The 20445-nt window shown below is 37.1% G+C and overlaps 1 protein-coding gene across 1 annotated transcript in view; it reads left to right on the forward strand.

Moving 5' to 3' along the window:
* The first annotated feature begins 7769 nt into the window (after window positions 1-7769).
* The window catches only part of LOC108713504, a 36948-nt gene continuing 24272 nt past the window's right edge, over window positions 7770-20445 (forward strand). Inside the window, exon 1 of the mRNA XM_018257070.2 lies at window positions 7770-9275. Within this exon, the coding sequence (XP_018112559.2) occupies window positions 8682-9275 (594 nt within the window). The 5' untranslated portion in view covers window positions 7770-8681. The remainder of the gene's footprint in view (window positions 9276-20445) is intronic.

The following is a 20445-nucleotide window of genomic DNA, read 5'->3' on the forward strand; positions in this document are numbered from 1 at the left end:
TTTAGTACTATAATCTATTATTCCACCTATTTAGCCACTTTGTTCTCATAGAAATAGGGAATGGCCATGAAATACGTTTTGTGATTAACCAGGTTTAATTCAAGCATATACAATACACGTCCTTTACTGAAATGAGGTGTGTGAGCCTTGGGTATAGTGTGTACCAGAGAATAAAGGAAAGTCTGTTCCATCCAGGGCTGCCATTAGAAATCATGGGGCCCATACAACAAAATTCTTGGGGCCCAGAGCCCCACCCAGATCCCGCCAACTCCACACTACAGTTACATACATCCCAACTGTCCCTTTTTCGGAGGGACAGTCCCTCTTTTCACAGCTCAACCTGCAGTCCCTTATTTGTACTGGAAAGTCCCTATTTTCTCTGCACTGAACTGCCAGAAAAAGAAACAAAGTTTCTCACTTAATTGGCTTTTAGCAGAGAGCCCAGAACAGGTGCAAATGAGATACTTTGTAACAATTTTGAGACACAAAAAAACTGTTTAGATAAGGAGAAATATTTTCAAACTTTCATAACCTGCCAAATTATGTAAAATGAACATGGTAATTAGGGGGTGTGTTCACAGAAAGGGGCGTGGTCAAAAACATTTGCTGTTCTATGTGCGAAAAAAAAAATTGTCCCTCTTTTTACTTCCAAAATGTTGGGAGGTATGCAGTTAAAAGACCACACAGACATCAGTGCTAAAAAAAACCCACACCAGGTCTGGACTGAGAATTAAAATAGGCCCTGGCATTTCAGGTACTCAGAGGCCCAATCAGCCCCCACCATCCCACTAAATACTGACTTTCTATGGCACCTTATAAAAGTTTTTTTTTTTAAAAAAAAAAATTGGTGGTCAGGGTCCCCTTACAAGTTAAAAAAAATAATTGGTGACCAGGGGATTTAAAAATAAAAAACACACACATTGGTGTTTAGTAGGACTGAACTCACTGCTTCAGGACTTCAACTTCGCCTCCTTTCGTGACTTGGGGTCTTTTCGCCGCTTCAGGACTTCACCTTCGGCTGCTTTTGTGACCAGGTCTTTCTGCCTCTTCAGGACTTCAATTTCGGCAGTTTTTGTAACTTCGTTTTTTTTTGTAAACTTCAATTTTGGCTGTTTTCATGACTTTGGGTCTTATCGCCGATTCAGGACTTAAATTTCGGCTGTTTTTGTGACTTCAGGTCTTTTCGCCGCTTCAGGACTTAAATTTCGGCTGTTTTCGTGACTTTGGGTCTTATTGCCGCTTCAGGACTTCAATTTCGGCTGTTTTTGTGACTTCAGGTCTTTTCGTTTAGGACTTAAATTTCAGCTGTTTTTGTGACTTTGGGCCTTTTTGCTGCTTCAGGACTTCAATTTCGGCTGTTTTTGTGACTTCAGGTCTTTTCGCCGCTTCAGGACTTAAATTTCGGCTGTTTTTGTGACTTTGTGTCTTTTCGCCGCTTCAGGACTTAAATTTTGGCTATTTTGTGACTTCAGGTCTTTTCGCTGCTTCAGGACTTCAATTTCGGCTGTGTTCGTGACTTTGGGTCTTTTCGCCACTTCAAGGTTTCAATTTCGGCTGTTTTCTTGATTTTAGGTCTTTTCGCCGCTTCAGGACTATTTCAAAAATTGCAGCACAGCCGGGCCCCCCTTTTTAGCTTGTAGTACCCCCTGTGCCCCCTGGTTCCATCTATATGTGCTTAGTAAACAAAAGGTACTCAGTGGCATAGGTTAGAACTACACTAAAATAAGATCAAGCTATATTGCAGATAAATTAGAGCTGAATGTAGCATCATATTTGACTGGTAATAACTAGAATAAATCAGTTCCAGTGTTTTGCTTTATTGTGTTTCAGGATTTTGAAATGATTATCACTTGTTGCAACACATCTGAACATTTCATCTCATTCACACATTAATACAATGAGAATCTGAAGCCATTAGAGACTTCTAAGTAAAATCAATTTTCTCTTTAATAGTAAAACAATACCTCCCAACTGTCCCGTTTTTCGCAGTCACTCAATCTGCAGTCCCGGATTGTTACTGAAATGTCCCGACTTTCTCTTTTAACTCCTGCGCTGAACAGCCAGAAAAAAGAAACTGAGTTTTTAAAACTGAGGCTTTTGGCAGGGAGCCCAGAATGGCAAGTACACTTTTGTAACAATTTAAGATAAGCAAAGAAACAATTGTAACTAAGATAAGCAGGTCTCTTGGAAAACTGTGACTTACAGTTCAAAAGGCAATTCATCTTCATTAGCAAAACTGTAATACCAAATAAAACCTGACCCTAAAACCCCAGAAATGTGTTCAAACTTTCCATAATCTGCCAAAATTTTGTAAAAAAGATGTGGTATTTAGGGGGTGTGGCCATAAAATGGCTGTGGTCCTAAAAATGTAGCCTTGCTGCATGCCGCAAATCTTTCTGTACCTCTTTCTATTTTCCAAATGTTGGGAGGTACTGAATACCTTGTATTTGATCCAAACTAAGCTACATGAATCCATTTTGGTGACAAAACAATCCTATTGGGCAAGGCAATCTACAAGCATCCGTTCACAATATTTTTTCTTTTGCTAGCAGCTCTACTTTTGTAATGGTTCGCATACAATGCTTTTAGTTGTACTTTTTTCGTGGTGGTTTCAAACAATTCCCACTGCCACCAGAGCCTCAGCTGAGCTCCCAATATGCCAAGTGATGTATTGTCTTCTGTGCTGGCTAGAACTTCAACTTATACCAAAGAGCAGAAATCCACTTTTGTTTTTCTCTGGCAGCAGGTGGCAAATAGCTTCTCTGAATATTTATGCAAAAGGGCAATTTATTTTTGTCTCTGTTTCGAGCACCAACTTTTGCAATGGAACAAAAATAAATGTTCCTTTTTGCCAACAATATCTCCCAAACTGATCAAAAAATTAATCATTTTTGGCAAACTAGGGCCAGTTGAAATTATATTTTTGGTATTTTTCTACTCAGAGGGTCACAGCAATTTTTTTTTATAAGCAAAGGCCACGTGTTTCACAATTTAGGGACAATGGCTAATTGTAGTTTTTGGCCTGTTTTTTTTCACTGTTGCAACAGAGGGTTCCAGTATTTTTGTGCAAACTATGGACTAACTTCACAATTCAGAGACAGGACAAGGGCTAATTTAGGAGAAGGTGAAATTGATCTAATCTTTTACTCTTGGTTTGCTCTAGCAAAAATGCTTTAATACAGTAGCCATAAGGACTAATCAGGTATTTGCTTTCCACTTTCAACCAACTTATTAAAATTAAGTGCTGATTGGTTGCTATGAGTTACTGCAATTAAGCAGTTTGGCCACTTTTAGTAAAAGCAAAGACTGTACAATGTGTGCTCTCCCCTTTTTTTTCCCTTGGACAGAGATTTTATATTTGTATGAGAAAGAAAGTAACTTTCTAAAACTTTATGTGCTTGTAGTCAGTAATGTCCAATAGACCCTTAACAACTGCTTGGTAGCTGCACACACAGTCATTCACTTATAGCGATACCAGGATCTGTCATATGAATTCAAGAAGGAACTTTCAAGCTTAATTGAGAAAGGTTATGCAGATGGGGTACACAGTGACATAATCAAAGATTTGTTAATGCAGGTATGTGATCTGTTATCCAGAAATCTCAAAATGACAGAAAGGCCGTCTCCCATAGACTCCATCTTATATAAATAATTTTCAACTAAAATATATTTAATCTTTATTGGAAGCAAAAACAGCCTATTGGGTTTATTTAATGACTGCATGCTTTTCTGTTTTCTGAACTCCACACAAATATAACTTGAGCTTTTTGAAAAGTAAACATGAAAGTAAACATGTGTAGGGGACAAGAGGAATCCTTCCCCTGTTTTTCTGCCTGTGACATCATCCAGCCCAGGCTGGAGAGTGATCCGATTGGTTGCCACCTGGCCGGGTTTTTACCGGCCTGGCTGATAAAAATGATGGCTGTTTCCAATGTTATTAATAGGAAAAAAATATAAATATATAGGAATATATATATATATTTTTCCAGAAAAGGTGGCAACCCTATGGGCACCCCGGTGCATCCTTGGAAGAGAGGGTGTGCCTGACTTTGGAGCCAAATGTAGGGGGTCTCCCAGAAAGCTGAACAGAGCCAGCATGAGTAAGACTGTCAAGTACAGAGAAGCTGTTAAATCTGTGGAATCTGTGGAGGTACAGATGGAGCCCAGCCTGTTCCCTGCCAAGCTGCTAGATACTCAGAAGGAGAAAGGTGCCACTGGTGAGATTTATCCTGCTGCAGAGCTGCCGGTAATTTCCAGTGTGATTGCCTCTGAGAGCACCCGGTGAGTGAGCCACCAAAGGGAGGATATTGGCAGAGATACAAGCTTGGTTCCCCAACATGAAGACAAGTCTTGTGTATTTACCTGCTATGTAGGAGCTGCTGCTAAATTCCAGAGGTACTTTTGGAAAATGGTAGCGCTACCTGGGGAATAAGAGCTCTGGGGAAGGGACATTTCATTTGAACTGTGTGGTTATTAACCCCTTCCAGAGGATTGGGACTTTGATATTAAAAAGGACTGTGTTGGAGCAACAGTTAAGTACCTAATAGTGATTTAGGTAGTGTCCCACGTGTCCCGTGAGTATGTAAATGCAGGTAGACAACTGGCAAAACAGTTTAAAATTGCTCTATGCAGCATGTAAAAAATATAAGACATCTCAATAGTATAGTTAAACAATGTCTTAAAGGAACAGTAACACCAAAATATGAAAGTGTTTTAAAATAATGAAAACATAATGCACTGTTGTGCTGTATTGTACAACTGGTGTGCTTGCTTCACGAACACTATTATATTTATATAAACTTGTTGCCATGAAACCATGGGGGCAGCCAATGAAAAAGTTGAAAAGGCATAGGATACACAGTAGATAACAGATAAGCTCTGTAGTATACAATGGGATTCTTCAGAATTTACTGTGTATCCTGTGCTAGAATAGCAATGGCTGCCCCCATGGCTACACAGCAACTTGTTTATATAAAACAATAATAGTGTTTCTGAAGCAAACATGTCAGTTTTACCAGTGCAGAGAAACAGTACATTATATTGTCATTCCATTAAAATGCTTTAACGTTTTGGTGTTTCTGTTCCTTCAAGGAACCCCACAAACTTCTGGATGTAGGACCAGAATCTCTCTGACATCTTTGCTCTTTGTCATGTGGTGACCGTTAGTGTTATTTAAATTTTCAAATGCCTTCTATCAGGCCCGGACTGGCAATCTGTGGGTTCTGGCAAATGCCAGAGGGGCTGCTATAAGTTCCCATAGAAAGTCACTATTTAGTGGGCTGGTGAGGGCTGTTTGGGCCTCTATATGGGCTGATGTGTACCTGAAATGCCAGGGCCTATTTTAATTCTCAGTCCGGACCTGCCTTCTATGTTAAGAGGTCATATGCAGCATGCACACTGCATAATAAAAATCAATGTAACAGAGCCCAGTTCAACTCTTTGTTTAAACTGCCTTGGGCTCCTGAGGCTCCAAGACTTGACATACATGCTTGACTGAAATCACATATATTTTTAAGGATTAGAGCCAAGTTAGCTAAACAGTTAAATCTTCGTCTCTTAAGAAATCCCTTCATCCTCAACTATCTGGATGGACTGGTTATGGATTATTGCTATTGTGTTTCAGCACCAACTGAATGTTGCCCTACTGTCTGGGAGGTTAACAACTATTCTTTATCAGTATTTGAATACTACAGATAAGTATATTGAACAAATATTTGCAGCCACAGTCTATGTTTGTTCTTAGGAAAGGACCTCAACTTGAGAATCTTGTTTAAAGAAACACTGTCATCAAAATAAAGAGGGCTCCTGAAATTGCATAAAAATATATTCAGTAATTTGTGATGAAAAAAAAAAAAAAATTGTGAAAATAGGAATTAGCTATTTCATTAGCTGAGGACAATATTCCTTCATGTGCTTCCCCTAACCGTGAAACACTTTATTCATGTCACATTTATTTTTTTGGAAAACTTTACTAAATTCTTCAGGCTGACATTTCTTATAATAAAGGAAAAAGGTCCTAAAATCAGTGCCGTAACTGATTATAGTTGGCTGGTCTCGTTTAATTGTCAAGTGGAAGTAGGAGAGAAAGTGGAAGTTGCCTTTCTGATTACCATTCACTAGTAGTGCTCACTGGGAAATGGATTGGATTGAAAAGGGGAACATATTTTCATTAATAATTATAACTTACTTTCCCTTAATACATAAGGAAGTGAATGAGGAAGTGACGTGGACAGGGGGTGTGGAATTGAAATCACAAGTTATTCCATTATTCATTGGGAAGTTGTGGCTTTGCAGTTTAAATTTTTTTGTTAGATTTATAGTTTATTTTAGATCTTACTCCTTAGAGAAGTATATGAAGGTACAATGTATGTATATGTTGGAAAAACACAATAAATAAAAAGAAAAAAAATTGCTGGTAGTGCTTGGTTACAATAATCTATGAGTTCTTATATGGTTGGTGGAATAAGTAGCTTAAGTGGAAGTTAGCCTGAAGTAGACATTGCAGTGGTAATTTCTGACCATTTTATGCATATGCCACTGGGTAATGCAGAGGGGCAGAATGTCTGCCCATAACTACATCACAACGATAACTGACTGAGTATCTTTAGATAAAAGCTATTACCGTTTATTCTCGTATAAATGGGAGCTAAAAAGCAAATAATATATGTAATGCTCAAGAAACTAAAAATTGTTGGCTAATGCCTACTGTTTCTTGAAGCAGATTCCATGCAGAATCATATGTATACTGCTCCCATAAAAATATAGCTTACATTTTAGTACAGTAGTTTACTTTATCTTTTATTAGTATCCAAATTTAACTAGTAAAGTAAACCAGTTCAAGTCTGTTTTCCATTTTGGGTCATGCATCAACGATAGGAAATTTTACAAGACAGTCTCCATCCATTTATTTGAACACTGCATCTTGGATTTTTTTTCCTTCTGGATTCAGTTGTATGTATTTCATCACATTTATACATATCTTGGATTAAATGTAATTTGATTTCTAAATTCATTTTGAATAAATAACCTAAAAATGTTACATTTAAGACAGCTATTACTGTCTTTTTCTTTTTAATCAAAGTATATCAGAGACTAATAATTATATGTCATTAGAGAAACAAGGGATCCACTTTGGGTGTTGTCAAACTATTTTCTGTTATCTACCATTCATTAGAGAGTATAACATGGTTTTAACATTTACAGAATTGACTTTCAATAATTGCTTGAGCAACCTATTAAATAAAACTACATGAAAGATGTTACATGTTACAAAACATGCAGGTAAAGATGAAAGTTTTCTGTATACAGGAATTCATGTTGGTTCCAGTTAAAATATGACTTCTTAAGTAAGTCCCTGGGCCTGGAAAACCATGCTGGGACAGACCATAGTTCAAACTGACAGCTAGGAACAAGACCATCTTACTAACTTACTGGTCTGGGGAAAGTTGTTTGGTCTGTAATATTTTGTAGTTTACTGGCCAGGGTTGGACTGGTAGTAAAAAACAGCAAAAAACTCAAAAATGTGCAACATTGGTGGCCATACCCCCTCCTACATAGTGTTATCTGTTATTCACTATTTAACCTGTGCCATATAGCCTTTTTTTAAATTTCCGCCATTGCTACACAGCAACTTGTTTATATAAACAATAGTAGTGTTTGTGAAGCAAACAGATCAGTTTTACCAGTGCAGGGTAACAGTACATGATATTTTCATTACTTTAAAACACTTTCATTTTTTGCTGTTACTGTTCCTTTAAATATTAACCACCATGTGCCACTCTATTCAACTATATAGGAAGTGCATGAATTAGGGAGCTTGTGTTACGAATATCTGGGATGTAAGTGTACAATATGCCAATGCTGTAGGGGAAAATAGTGGAAGCCAGAAAGAATTAAAAGGATGTCTACAGATATTTGCTTTGACGGAGTACCTTCAGGCAACAGGAAAGCACCATAAATATATATGTTTACTAAATTAGTTCGCAAATATGCACTTTTCATTTGAGTTATGGAAATCATTGTTCTAATTTTTACTAAAGTCAATAAAAGTAGTTACACACTGAAAGTGTTAAATAGATGTGTTGTCTGTACAGACGTTTCAGCCCATTATTATTAATGAAGACTATTTATGACAGTTTAACTGGTGGCTTTAGAAGGGTTAAATCGTTAAAAAAAAAACCTTACTATCTTGCAATAAAAAACATAAGAATGTCCTTTTACTTCTACAGAAATTACAGAAAGGTGCATTCGGCAATGAAGACTGGGCATACAATGCTCATATGTTCATAGTGTTGTAGCAACCAGCAATGAGAGAGTTAAAGGCAGCAGATGATTTTGCATGAGGATCTTGCAGAAAATTGGCTCACAGAGTAGGGAAGCGCACTCTGTGATTTATGTGTAGCCTGATCCAGACACATAAGCCACGGGAAAAAAATATGTATTCAGAAGCTGATGAAAACCAGCAGCCAATAGGAGGAAGTCAATTGTTAATCGGTGGAATAGAGGTGGAGGTTATCCTTGAAGTGCACGAGTGTTTGAGCCATTGTAGTGCCGTGTGTTTAGAATCAGCTTCTCCTTTCTCTTGACTACATTGTAGTAGGGAGCCTGCATATCATGTAAGCCTGCAGTTTTAGGAAGAAAACAAATTGGATTACTTTTTTCCTTTCTATCGATTTTTGATTATGATTCATTCAGCAGGGTCTCCTGGTTGTAAGGATTTTTCTTTTTTATTGTGTACAATTCAGCAATGCACCATTAGAGTGTGGGAAACACGTGTGCTAAGGTTCCTTTTCCCAATCGTTTCGGGTAAAATGGAGGGGCCAGAAGATCAGGTGAATGGTGCACAAGTGAAATATGAAAGTCTTGCTTTGGATACAGCTCTGAGCACACTGGTGGTCATAATGGTGTACGTGGCAGTAAAGTTAAGCATGGACAGTGTACGACAATGGAGGGCCCGTGTATCAATCCTTGTGGTGGGCGCAGGACCTGTTGGATTGACAGCTGCACTTGTTGCTGTCCGATCTGGAAAGGTGCTGAATTTGACAGTCTTGGATGAACGCTCCAGAGCTGGCTTACTATGCAGACCCCAACAAATCGCATTGGACCCTCGTAGTGTCAGTTTTCTACTTGGCCTTGGTGTAGACTTTGATAACATTGAAGGATGTTGGCACAATGACCACTTTTTTACCAAGATCGGTGTTTTCCAAGAGCATCTTCTAAGTATTCTGGAACAAAGAAAGCAAGCTTTGGACATAAGGATATCTCTGGGAACCAAAGTAAGTGTGTTTTTTCATATAGATTAAATTAATGCAGTTATGCTATGATCACTGCTTTAGATTTTGCTTGCCTACTTATTGAACTGAATGTGCTGCTGGGGCAAATGACTAGTAGAGAGCCCTTTATTAATTTTATCAGGCTTTGACAAAATTTCAGAGGCTGTCAAAGTTAATCTTTAAAGTATTTTATCTTTCTAGTGTTGGGTTCAGATCAGAAAGGGCACAGATTGATTAGTAATCTGGAATCTCTCATTCTTGTATACACATTCACATTCCACAGCAAGGGATAGTGACACATCGTATTGTAAAATGAGTTTTACAGTGCAAACATCTTGTCCCCTCCATAACCCATACTGTGGAGGTAAGTGCTCTTTACCCAGTGCATGCTCGACTGTAACTTGCTGCAATCATTATAGTGTAAACCGTGCAGAGACTTCTGTCGGAGCGATTTGCTTCCCTAGCCCACCATGTATGCAAGCGATTAAGGAAGTATATTTTATAATTCATATTTCCTTATTGATTATGTTTTTCTGTAATCATAAAACAATACCCCAAACCTTATGCTAACTACGTTGCATACATCCATATTGGTAACAAAACAATCCTATTGGGTTTGGTGATCCAATACAGAAAACAACCTCTTATGCAGAAAATCCCATTTTGGACAATAGATAATAGTTGTACAGCAACTAAATGACTACTATAATCTTTGATAAACTAAGTAGATGGAGAAGAGATATCAGGAATAAGACAAAAAGAAGGACCAATGAAGAGTAGATCTAAATTTGCTTCCAACCCCCCCCTAGTTCTATTACCCCCCCCTCCACTCCCCTCCCCCCCTAGTTCTATTACCCCCCCTCCCCTCCCCTCCCCCCATCTCAGATAGCAACAGAATAGAAACACAGAAATATATTTAGAAGCAAAAAAATAAGGCTTCCAAGTCTCCCTAACACAAAAAACAAAAGGGTATAAATTGAAGGAACAGTCTGATGACAAATGCTCCATACTGTATGCAAAACTTGTTATGTGTCTTTATTGTAATACTGTACCCCTCACCCCCTTCTTTTCTCTTCTGTACCCCCATATAACATTGAAAATTCTAAAAAATAAAGACTTACAAAAAAAAATAGATAATAGTTGTAATAGTGCTTACGTGTTTCAAAATATTAATTTATACTTTCAAGAATAGGGAGATACAAAGAACAAAAAACAGTATCTAAAATATATTTTCTATTCTGCTTGTTCATCAGTGAGTGAGTCTGTTTTTTCATGAGGTAATTATTATTGATTATGCCTTTAGCCTCTGAAAGGTTTGTTGCTATCGAAAGTGGCTCAAAAGTATGCAGCTGCAAATTATATTATTAATAAGTTATAGCATGAGTTTTGGATCCTCCACTGTAATATTTGCTCAAAAAATTAGGATATAATCCTATTTTAATTTGCAGTGAAGTTGTGATGTCAGCCATGATAGCCTGTGTATATTTGGTAAAAATGTGAAGGCTCCAAAAAAATTCTACCGATTGCAAAGCACATCTCCTGCTTCCAGACAGCAAAGTATTTGCTATGCTCAATGTGTTGCCTAAGCTGTTTGATCATTTATGTGAACAAAACTCAGAGACAAGTACACATAATAAATGGTGGTACTTACAGACAATTTTGTATAGAAGCGCTTGCAGTAGAACCTTATTATTTAGAGGACTGGAAAAAAATGGCAAAATGTAAAATCAAGGAAATGCATTGTACATTATATATTAGTGGGATCACCAAAAAAATGTGTAAAATGAAGGAAAACCTAAAACTAATTGAGATTTTACTGTAATTCAATAGATATTGAAGACCCCGAAGGAGTGAGGCTTTTGTCTTCCTTCCTTCCTGACATGAAAACCCACTGCTTGATTGCTAGTGAAAGTTGTTTCATAGCAAGCAGATCATTGTGTTGTTCTGCCAAGGTATTTTAGCAGGCACAGAACCATGTCCTGTGAAACTGCCTGTTGATGCTTGTCACTCGAAAATTCTCCAAAGTACATTTGTGAGACGAAAACCTGTGACAAGGGATAAAAGGTTTATTCCATTCACATCAGTTACATTAACATCCCTAAGTTATAAAGCTGACATATATGTCCTTACCCTTACACACCAGGCTGCATGTTATATACAGCAGTGACCATGATCCATCCAAAGCATACGGCTCATTTACGATGCACCACGTATATGTGCAAAGTGCAATAAAAGCTTACAATTCTTTGCACTGCACATTTTTTTAAGGTGGCACTGGGGGTGGCACATAGACCTACACATACCCACCCCCTACCTTGCGTGTCATTCAGAGGCTCAAGGGAGGGAGTGACAGAAGGTACAGCTTGCATTGGGGGCCCTGTCCATGTGGTAGGCAGAATGGACAGGGCTGAGCTGTGCAGAGAGAAGCAAATTTAGACTAGTAAGTAAAAATAGAATCAGACATTTGGGACAGCCACCAATGGCTTAACTAGGGGGCAAAGGGCTTGGGTACAAAAACTGTACCGGGGTTCCCTGTCTGCCCACCAACTGAAAAATGTGTTGCACACCCACTCTAACCTTGCATTCTCTCATAGTGTGTGCAGAGTCTCCAGTGGGCCCTACAGGGGGCGCAGGCCCAGGTGCAGTTGTACGCACTGCTCTCCTGGTAAAGTTGTGGGTTATGGGTTAACCATTTTTGCTAAGCCCAGATCAAACTATTACTGACAGTATCTACTGGGTGATTTTTAATATCTTTAATTTTTTTTTACTCTGACATAACCTGCATTTCAGGTAAATACCTTGATTTTCACATATTCACACTGTAATTGTCATTTAATAGTATACAGCAAAGGTTTAAAAGGGTAAAATACAAAATAAATGTATACTTATATACTTGTAATTAAGATCATACCAGTAACAATTTCACATAAACAACAGCATCTAAGTTGTTTTTGTCATTCTCTCCTCTGAGAAATTGGAAAGGATGCTCCCGCTCATTCGTTTCACATTAAACTTCAGCAGAAAAGGACACCAGGAAATACCAATCTGCTACCCACACATAACAAATGGAATAAGCATCTACAGCACCAACACAAGCAAAGATATGAACTAAGAATGTGTAACAGATTCAAAATATTCAGGAATATTCTAAACTAGTGTAACTGTATGTTACATGCCAGGGCTTGGTTTTATTGTATGGTTTGAATACATGTTTCTACATTTGTAGGTTAACAAATGTAGTATATAAATACTATACACTGCAACCTTTCTGTAAACTGTAAACTAATATTCTCTTTGCATAAGTCATTACTAAACAAGCTGAACTGTAGTTGGGATCGGGTTGTTTAATAATGCTTAGATTACTGCTTCACAGAGCAACAGCCATTTAAATGGTTGGCAAGCATACGCTGGAGCACTAATTGGCACTCTTCAGGGTCATTTATTGCCAGGAAAATTTAGGAAATTACCAAGGAATAAAAGTCTTTTATTTGAAATATAAATCATGTATATTCTTTATGAAATGATAAAAATAATTATGAAATGATTCCAATGTTTATTCTGACTCCAGTGTTTACGCCAGAAGTATATGTTGTACATATTTATAAGCCACAGTACTCCTGTAAATCCATTTGGTATGATTTTTTTAGCTTTGCCTCATTTAGCAAGGTAGGTTTTCAACAAATCCTTTATATGCTTTTGTAGGGTAAGATTACATAGTGTGACCAAAAGTAGCTATGGCCTATACAGCCTTTGCATATTAGTAGGTGTGTGTCTATAGAAAAGGGTTACCATGAAGCCAGAGATTCTTCTCTTGGTTGTGACCCTCCTTTCATTTTGGTTTGTGTACCTAAATATATTGTCAGTTCATTTGTTAATAATTACCAGGTAATGCATAACATACTGCACCAGTCATAACATACTGCATGTAACTAAGAAGATAGTTCTAATTTTTCCAGTTTATTACAGTAAGGAAAGTGTTTTAAAACATTTATTAAAGTTTTTATTGACTTGATCAAGATGTAATTTTGGTAGAATGCATTAAAACTCTATTCTTTACTATAGGATGTAAGAACTTACCAGCACAGCTGAACTCTACCACACAGTTTTTATATTACAATGAATCGGTAGTAACATGGAATGGTTTTTAGCTAATGTGACAAAATTAAGATATAAAATAGACAGAGCAAAGTGGTTCTTATAAACTGCTAAATATGGTTGTAAATTATATGAATTCTACAATAGAGAGGTGTATTGCATTATGCAAGGTACACAGTAGCCATTTAGTAGGAATTTTTGCACGTTTTACTAGCAATAACATTGCTTATGTATAGTTCCAGAATGGACAGATCAAAAAGTACAGAACAGAAAGCTGGGTCTATGTTTTTGTATTAAACTAATTAATCACATAATGCCATGTGGTCTTGAATTAAATAATAGGCTTTTTGTCTTTGAAAAATGCAGAGAGAAGGCAGAGTCAGTTGAAGGTTATGTGCAAGCAATGAGTGCAAACAACATTATGAAATGAGTCTAATTAGAAAGAGTGGGGATATATACAAATGCATGTCCTTGAAAGGAAAACCATTTCATTTTGTGTTTACAGTTAAGGCTATATTTGTGAGATATTTGGAAGGGCTTTAACCAAATAAGGCTTATTACAAATTTCCTCCATTCTCCAATTTATACATAACACATTAATAACCATCACAGACTTGGCATCAAATATATGTAATATGTGCTTTATCACCTTAACCAATCTTTTGGTTAGACACTTTTGATTAACTGAAGAGACTGAAATGTACCATGACATTAGGCAATATCAACCTAACAATAACTGCTAGTCAGACCAGTCTCCCCAGTGGAAAACAATGACTTTATTAAATCATGCCAACAGAATGCCAAACTAATGACTTAATAAACATTTGTATTGCCATGGCAGGCCCAGCCACAAGACAGATATTTAGACGGCTATTATATGTTCAAATTTTAAACAAACACTCTTCTTATACACATAAAGCACAGAGTAAGCATTTGAATTCAGAAGCAGTAAACTCAGTTATAATTAAATAGATAGAGACACCTCTTGTGGGTTTTGGTGAAATTGAAGTTGAACCAGGTTCACTACCAAGCAGATGTTTGCTTTTTAACACTTGGCATTTGAATGCTACAAGCTTATCAGCTCTATGGGTTACTGGACCTGGTAAAAACTCTGAAACTTTCATTATATTACCCCTATATGTCCTTGAATCCAGATAGATCATTGATCAACATGATCCCAATGTTTTTTGGATTGAGAAGACAGAGAGGATTGAATAAAAAAACCGACAGAAATAGACAGTTCCATATATTTCTACAGGGGAAAATAACCTTTTACATAATTTATTAATTAATTTATATAGGTACGGCAGATAAGGGGCAGATTTACTAAAACTCAAATTAATTATTTTGGGAAAAGAAATCCGACCAAACTCCCTCCATGATATTAACTAATTTATCAATCATCAGAGCGTCAAAACGTCACGACAAAATCTTGACGCTCCGAAAAGTTTTTACTCTTTACTCTCTACTTTATCGAGTTTTTGTTGGGAAAACTCAACTTTTTCAGCTTATCGGCTGAAAACCTCTAATTTTTCAGATTATCCAGGGCAGATCACAATGATGAAAAACAACTTCAGGGACATCTGCCATTGACTTCTACATGACCTCAACAGGTTTGAGATGGAGTATTTTCTGATTTTTAGCAGCTTTGGGGTATAATAAAAATTAGCATTTTTATTTTTCCACAGAAAATTTGAGATTCCCCCCTAAAAACCTCAACCATAAAAATTGAGGGTTTTTTTTTTTTCCAAATCTTTGTTTATTGATTTTCAAAAAGTAGGGGGAAAAGGATACAGAAAGAAGAAAAGGGGGGGGGACCAGGGAAGGGTAAATTATTATTGACATATCCAATACAATCAGTACAGGGTAAATAGTAAGTTACATCTCAATATTAGGACCGAGTGAACTTAGGACAAATAAAATGAGAGCAGTAGCCCTTATATAAACCAAAGTATACAATACATGTAGGACGCACTAAAACAAGCCACTAAATGATCCCAGAGAAGTCTATTCGGGGACTCATTATCCAGATCTCCCCAAATGTGTCACCCAGGGCTCCCATACCTTTTTATATTGATCAGTGGTATTATTAAGTAGACTAGTTATTTCCTCCATTTTCCTTGTTTCTTCTGATAAGTTCAGCCACTCTACAACTGAAGGGGAATTTGGCGATTTCCAGTTTTTTGGGATCAAAGCTAATGCTGCTTGAACCAGATATCGAGAGAGCTTATCGGTCATCCAAGTTTGATTGTGGAGATCAATGCCAAACAGTAAGAAGGGTATATCTAGGTGATGCAAATTTGTCCCCGTAATAATACGAATTGTTAAACATACTGTTTCCTAGAAGGAGGTGATGGAAGGGAAAGTAAACCAGATGTGTTTAAAAGAACCTGAGTCCGACTTACACCTCCAACATAATTTAGAGGTACCTGGGAAAAGCCTATGCAATTTCGTCGGTACGTAGTACCATCGGGTAGTAAGCTTGTACAGCATCTCACGAACCCTAACTGCCCTGGAAGATTTATGCAACCTCACTAATATCTGTCTTCTCACTGGCTGAGATAGTACGACCTCCAGTTCCTGTTCCCAGGAATCAAAATAGTTAGGTTGGATTAAGGTTTTGCCCTGCTGCAATATCTTGTACGAAAGTGAAAGCGGACGAGTTGGGAGTTTGTTAGTCTCCAATAAGTTTTCCCACGTAGTAGGGTGATCATCAATTGATTGTATTTCTAGAGTATCTAAGTAATGGTGTAGTTGAGTATAGCACCATTGATCCCTAGGGTGCTTACCCCATATTCTCTGTATCAAAGCTAGGGAGACTATCCTACCGTCTCTGTAAAAATCCATCAACTTGGTTTCCCTGTCACCAAGTAAGCCCCATCTATCAAATGCTTTAGGATCCAAACTAGGAGGGAAATCAGGGTTGAGTAAAAGAGGTTGTTGTTTAGGCAACTGAGACATAAGGTTAGAAGACCGCCTCTGTTTAAACCACACCTCCAGAGTTGCCGATATAGTAGGATGAGAAATGAGGACCTTAGGGATATTAACATTCTGGGCCCATAGTATATTACCAAGGGAATGCCTGTCATAGCTTGTTCAACCTCTGCCCATTTCTTTGTGTTAGTTTTCAGACACCAATGGACCGTTCTGACCAAATGCACTGAGACATAATATAAGTATGGGTCTGGTAGTGCCACTCCGCCTTTGTCCTTAGGCAGGGTAAGGGTATCAAATTTAATTCTCGGAGTCTTATTATCCCAAATAAATTTATTAAACAGCCCTCGTAATTTAGAAAAAAAATGTTTGGGTATTTTTATCAGTAAGGTTTGGAAGTAGTACAAAATTTGCGGCATGATAGACATTTTGATAGCCTGGATTTTTCCAAACCAAGTAAGTCCCAATGTCTTCCAGGAATGTATCTGTTTGGTTAGTTTGGTAAGTAAAGGAGGGAAATTAGTCTGGTACAATAAAGAAAGATCTGAAGTTATCCGCACACCCAAGTATTTTATTCCACCTGTGGGCCAATGAAAGGGAAACTTGTGTTCAATTAGTGTCTTACAGGGGCTGGGTAAGTTAATATTCAGAGCTTCCGATTTGCTGGTATTTACTTTAAAATTTGAAAGTTTCCCAAACCGAGAAAGCAAAATCATAAGATTTGGGAGAGAAATCACAGGCCTAGTTATAAATAACATAAGATCGTCTGCAAAAGCAGCCATTTTATGTTCAGTAGTTCCCACAACCAGCCCTGAGATATCAGTATTGTTTCTTATATTAGCCAACATAGTTTCCATAACCATGACAAATAACACAGGGGAGAGAGGGCATCCTTGTCTTGTGCCATTATGGATGCTAATTGTGGGAGAGAGGGTGCCATTGATGCGGACTCTGGCAGTGGGTTCAGAGTATAAAGCAAATATTCTATTAATCGTAGTAATACTGAATCCAAATCCTATTAACGTCTGATACAGAAACTCCCAGGAAATCCTATCAAATGCCTTTTCGGCGTCAGTCGTTAAAAGCAGGGAAGGGATCTGTTTCATTTTGGCATAATGGATGAGGGAGAATATTTTATAGGTATTGTCTTTTCCCTCCCGTTTCGGGACAAAACCCGATTGATCTGGGTGTATCAAGTGCGCCAACACTGCCTTTAGTCTATTAGCTATAATTTTAGCGAATAGTTTTAGGTCTACATTAATGAGGGAAATAGGCCTATAACTCCCGCAACTCTGCGGGTCTTTCCCTTGTTTATGTATCACTGTTATGTGGGCTTCTTTAGCTTGAGCTGGGAATTGACTGCCACTATCTATCGCGTTGAAATACCTATGCATATAGGGGAGCAATTCAGCAGAGAATACTTTGTAGTATAAAGAATTGTAACCATCCGGACCTGGGCTTTTATTCGTCGGAATGGTTTTTAAAGTCTCCTCTATTTCTGTAACAGTAAAGGGTGCATCAATACGGTGGCATTGGTGTTGCGTTAACTGTGGGAGATTGGCCTCCTGTATAAATTTCTCTATTTCAGACTGCAGAGAGGTGGGTGGAATCGGGTCATGTAATTTATAGAGGGACTGGTAAAACTGATGGAAGCACTGAGATATCTGGGGAGTCGAAAAGAATGTTTTTTGGTCTTTCCCTTTAATGGAAGAGATAAAAGTGCTCGGTTCCAATCTCTTTAAGATATTGGCAAAGTGTTTAGTGCTCTTATCTCCCAAGTCATATGTCCTTTGCTTACATCTAAGGTAGGCCCTATAGGAATAATGGTCTAGGGTAGATTTCAGTAGTAGCCTTTTTCCTTCTAATGCCTTCAGCGTATCAACAGCAATGGTTTGCTTGTGAGATTGTTCTAATATAGCAATCTCTTTCAATAAAGTATGTATAGTTTTCTCTCTTTCCTTCTTAATTTTCGCACATAATGCTATGAGATGACCTCGCAACACGCACTTATGAGTTTCCCACAATATTGCAGGGTTTGTTCCTGGAACATCATTATCCATATAAAAATTGAGGTATAATACATGGGCCCCCTAAGTCTTTTAAAATATTTTAAACATTAAATAAACCCAATAGGATTGTTTTACCTTTAAGGGGTAGTTGTATCTTAGTTGAGATAATGTAAAAGTTAATGTTTTGTTGTTCAGAGAAAAAGAAAATTATTTAAAAAAAAAAAGTAATTATTTGATTAAAATGGCGTCTATGGGAGAAGGCCTTCCTGTATTTCAAAGATTTCTGTATAACAGGTGTCTGAATAATGATCCCATGCCTCTGTTAATATTTATTAGTTTAAACTGTGACTGCTTCATGTTAGGCAACTTGTAATTTTGCTGTGGCCTTCATTTAACTTTAAATATTTGAAATATTAGGTTTTTATAATTCCTGTTTAATGCCAGATATTTTGTGTGCAGCAAGATATACTAGAACATTACTAGAGTACTTTCAGTGCATCTAGTCCTGGTAAATCATTTCAGAAATAAATCAATAAATATGTTGTTTAACAAGTTCTTTGGTGTTCCCATGGGTGTGGATCTTGGCAAGGCATTCACATGCAAGAAAGAGCATAAACATTTATATCCTTTGAATGATTTTTCTATAATAACAACGTACCCTCAGTATCACTTTGATTCCCTTATGAAACATACCTTAGAGCCTCAATTTAGAAAGGTAGTATAAAAAGTGGAGCAGAAATAAAAATCTAATGAAAATGTGGATACCGTATGCAATAAAAAAAAAAAGTCACTTTTTGCTGAAGTTTTCTACCCATCATTTTTGTTCCTGTTGATCTAGAACTTACAGTATATGTAATATGTATATTTAATGTAACACACAGCATATTTAATATATAATAATATAATAAGTAGCATTTAACATATATGTAATATTTTGTATATAACATATTGTGTCTTTATGAGACAGAGCAGATGAAAAGGATAAGGTGTTGATTGGCTAAAGGCCAGTGCTGTCATAAACAGGTGGGGCTGGGTGTGGGATCTCTATCCAGGTAGTAGAAATTGGAGACTCAGCTCATGAGTTTGTCAGAGAGACAGGAAATATCTGCCAATTTTATCACAAATTGTCCCAGTTTGCCAACAGTACTCAGTTTTAGGTAGATGTCTCTGTTCAAACATTTGAACTGGGTTAGCCAGCTATTTCTATAGCTGTTTTTATGAAGTAGCGGTAGCTAGTTGGTATTGTTGATAAAACAGCCAATTTGTTCATTGATGACCTTTGTTTAACAAGGGATATTATAGAGAACATTAATGTTTGCTTTTATTAGTACAGATGGTGGCCACACTATACTCGTTTAGAAACACTTTAATAATCAAATTTGTTAAATCAATATGTTAATATTATGATCACCATTATCACTGTTGGTAATTACCAACAGAGATAATAGTGAGCATAATATTAACATATTGATATCATGATATTAATTTTTAGCCATATAATAAAACGAAAAACAATTATTTTTTGGTGGGGGGTTGTTGAGAACAATCCAAGTTTTTTTTTCCCTACACTATGTTTCTTGTTGCTAGAATTATTATTTCGTAATGTAAGGATTCTTAGAACCAAGATGCTAGAAATATTTTAAAGAGAAGACTATTTTTAGGTGAACAGCAAAGCTATTTGTGCATTAGGCAATTATCGTAACTCTGCAGACAGCTTGGTAAATACATCATCATACCCTTTATTTATGTAGCACGACCAGATTTATGCAGCATTTTCATAACTTGATAAACTTTATAAGCATAAGGTTATTATTTTTTAAGAATATTGTACAAAAATGTTATGCATCTGTTTACAGAAAGAATATTTAATCATTCATTCAGTGTCTGCCCTAGAAGATCTTAACGTTTTATCAGAAGCGCACACATACTTAGTTTCTAAGTGCCTTCATATACACATACTGCTAACATGACAAATAAACAGGTCCAAAGCAAGTTTAGATTTAGTCTGACCAGCTCCTATGTAGCCCAATGTTATTATTGCACACATGGTACACATACTAAAAGCTCAAAGGATGGTAACTGATGTTTTTTCTTTCATCTATTTTGCAGTTTTGAATGGCTCTAGATTATTATTT

This window comes from Xenopus laevis, chromosome 4L (assembly GCF_017654675.1).
Source record: "Xenopus laevis strain J_2021 chromosome 4L, Xenopus_laevis_v10.1, whole genome shotgun sequence".
Classification (NCBI taxonomy): Eukaryota; Metazoa; Chordata; class Amphibia; order Anura; family Pipidae; genus Xenopus; species Xenopus laevis.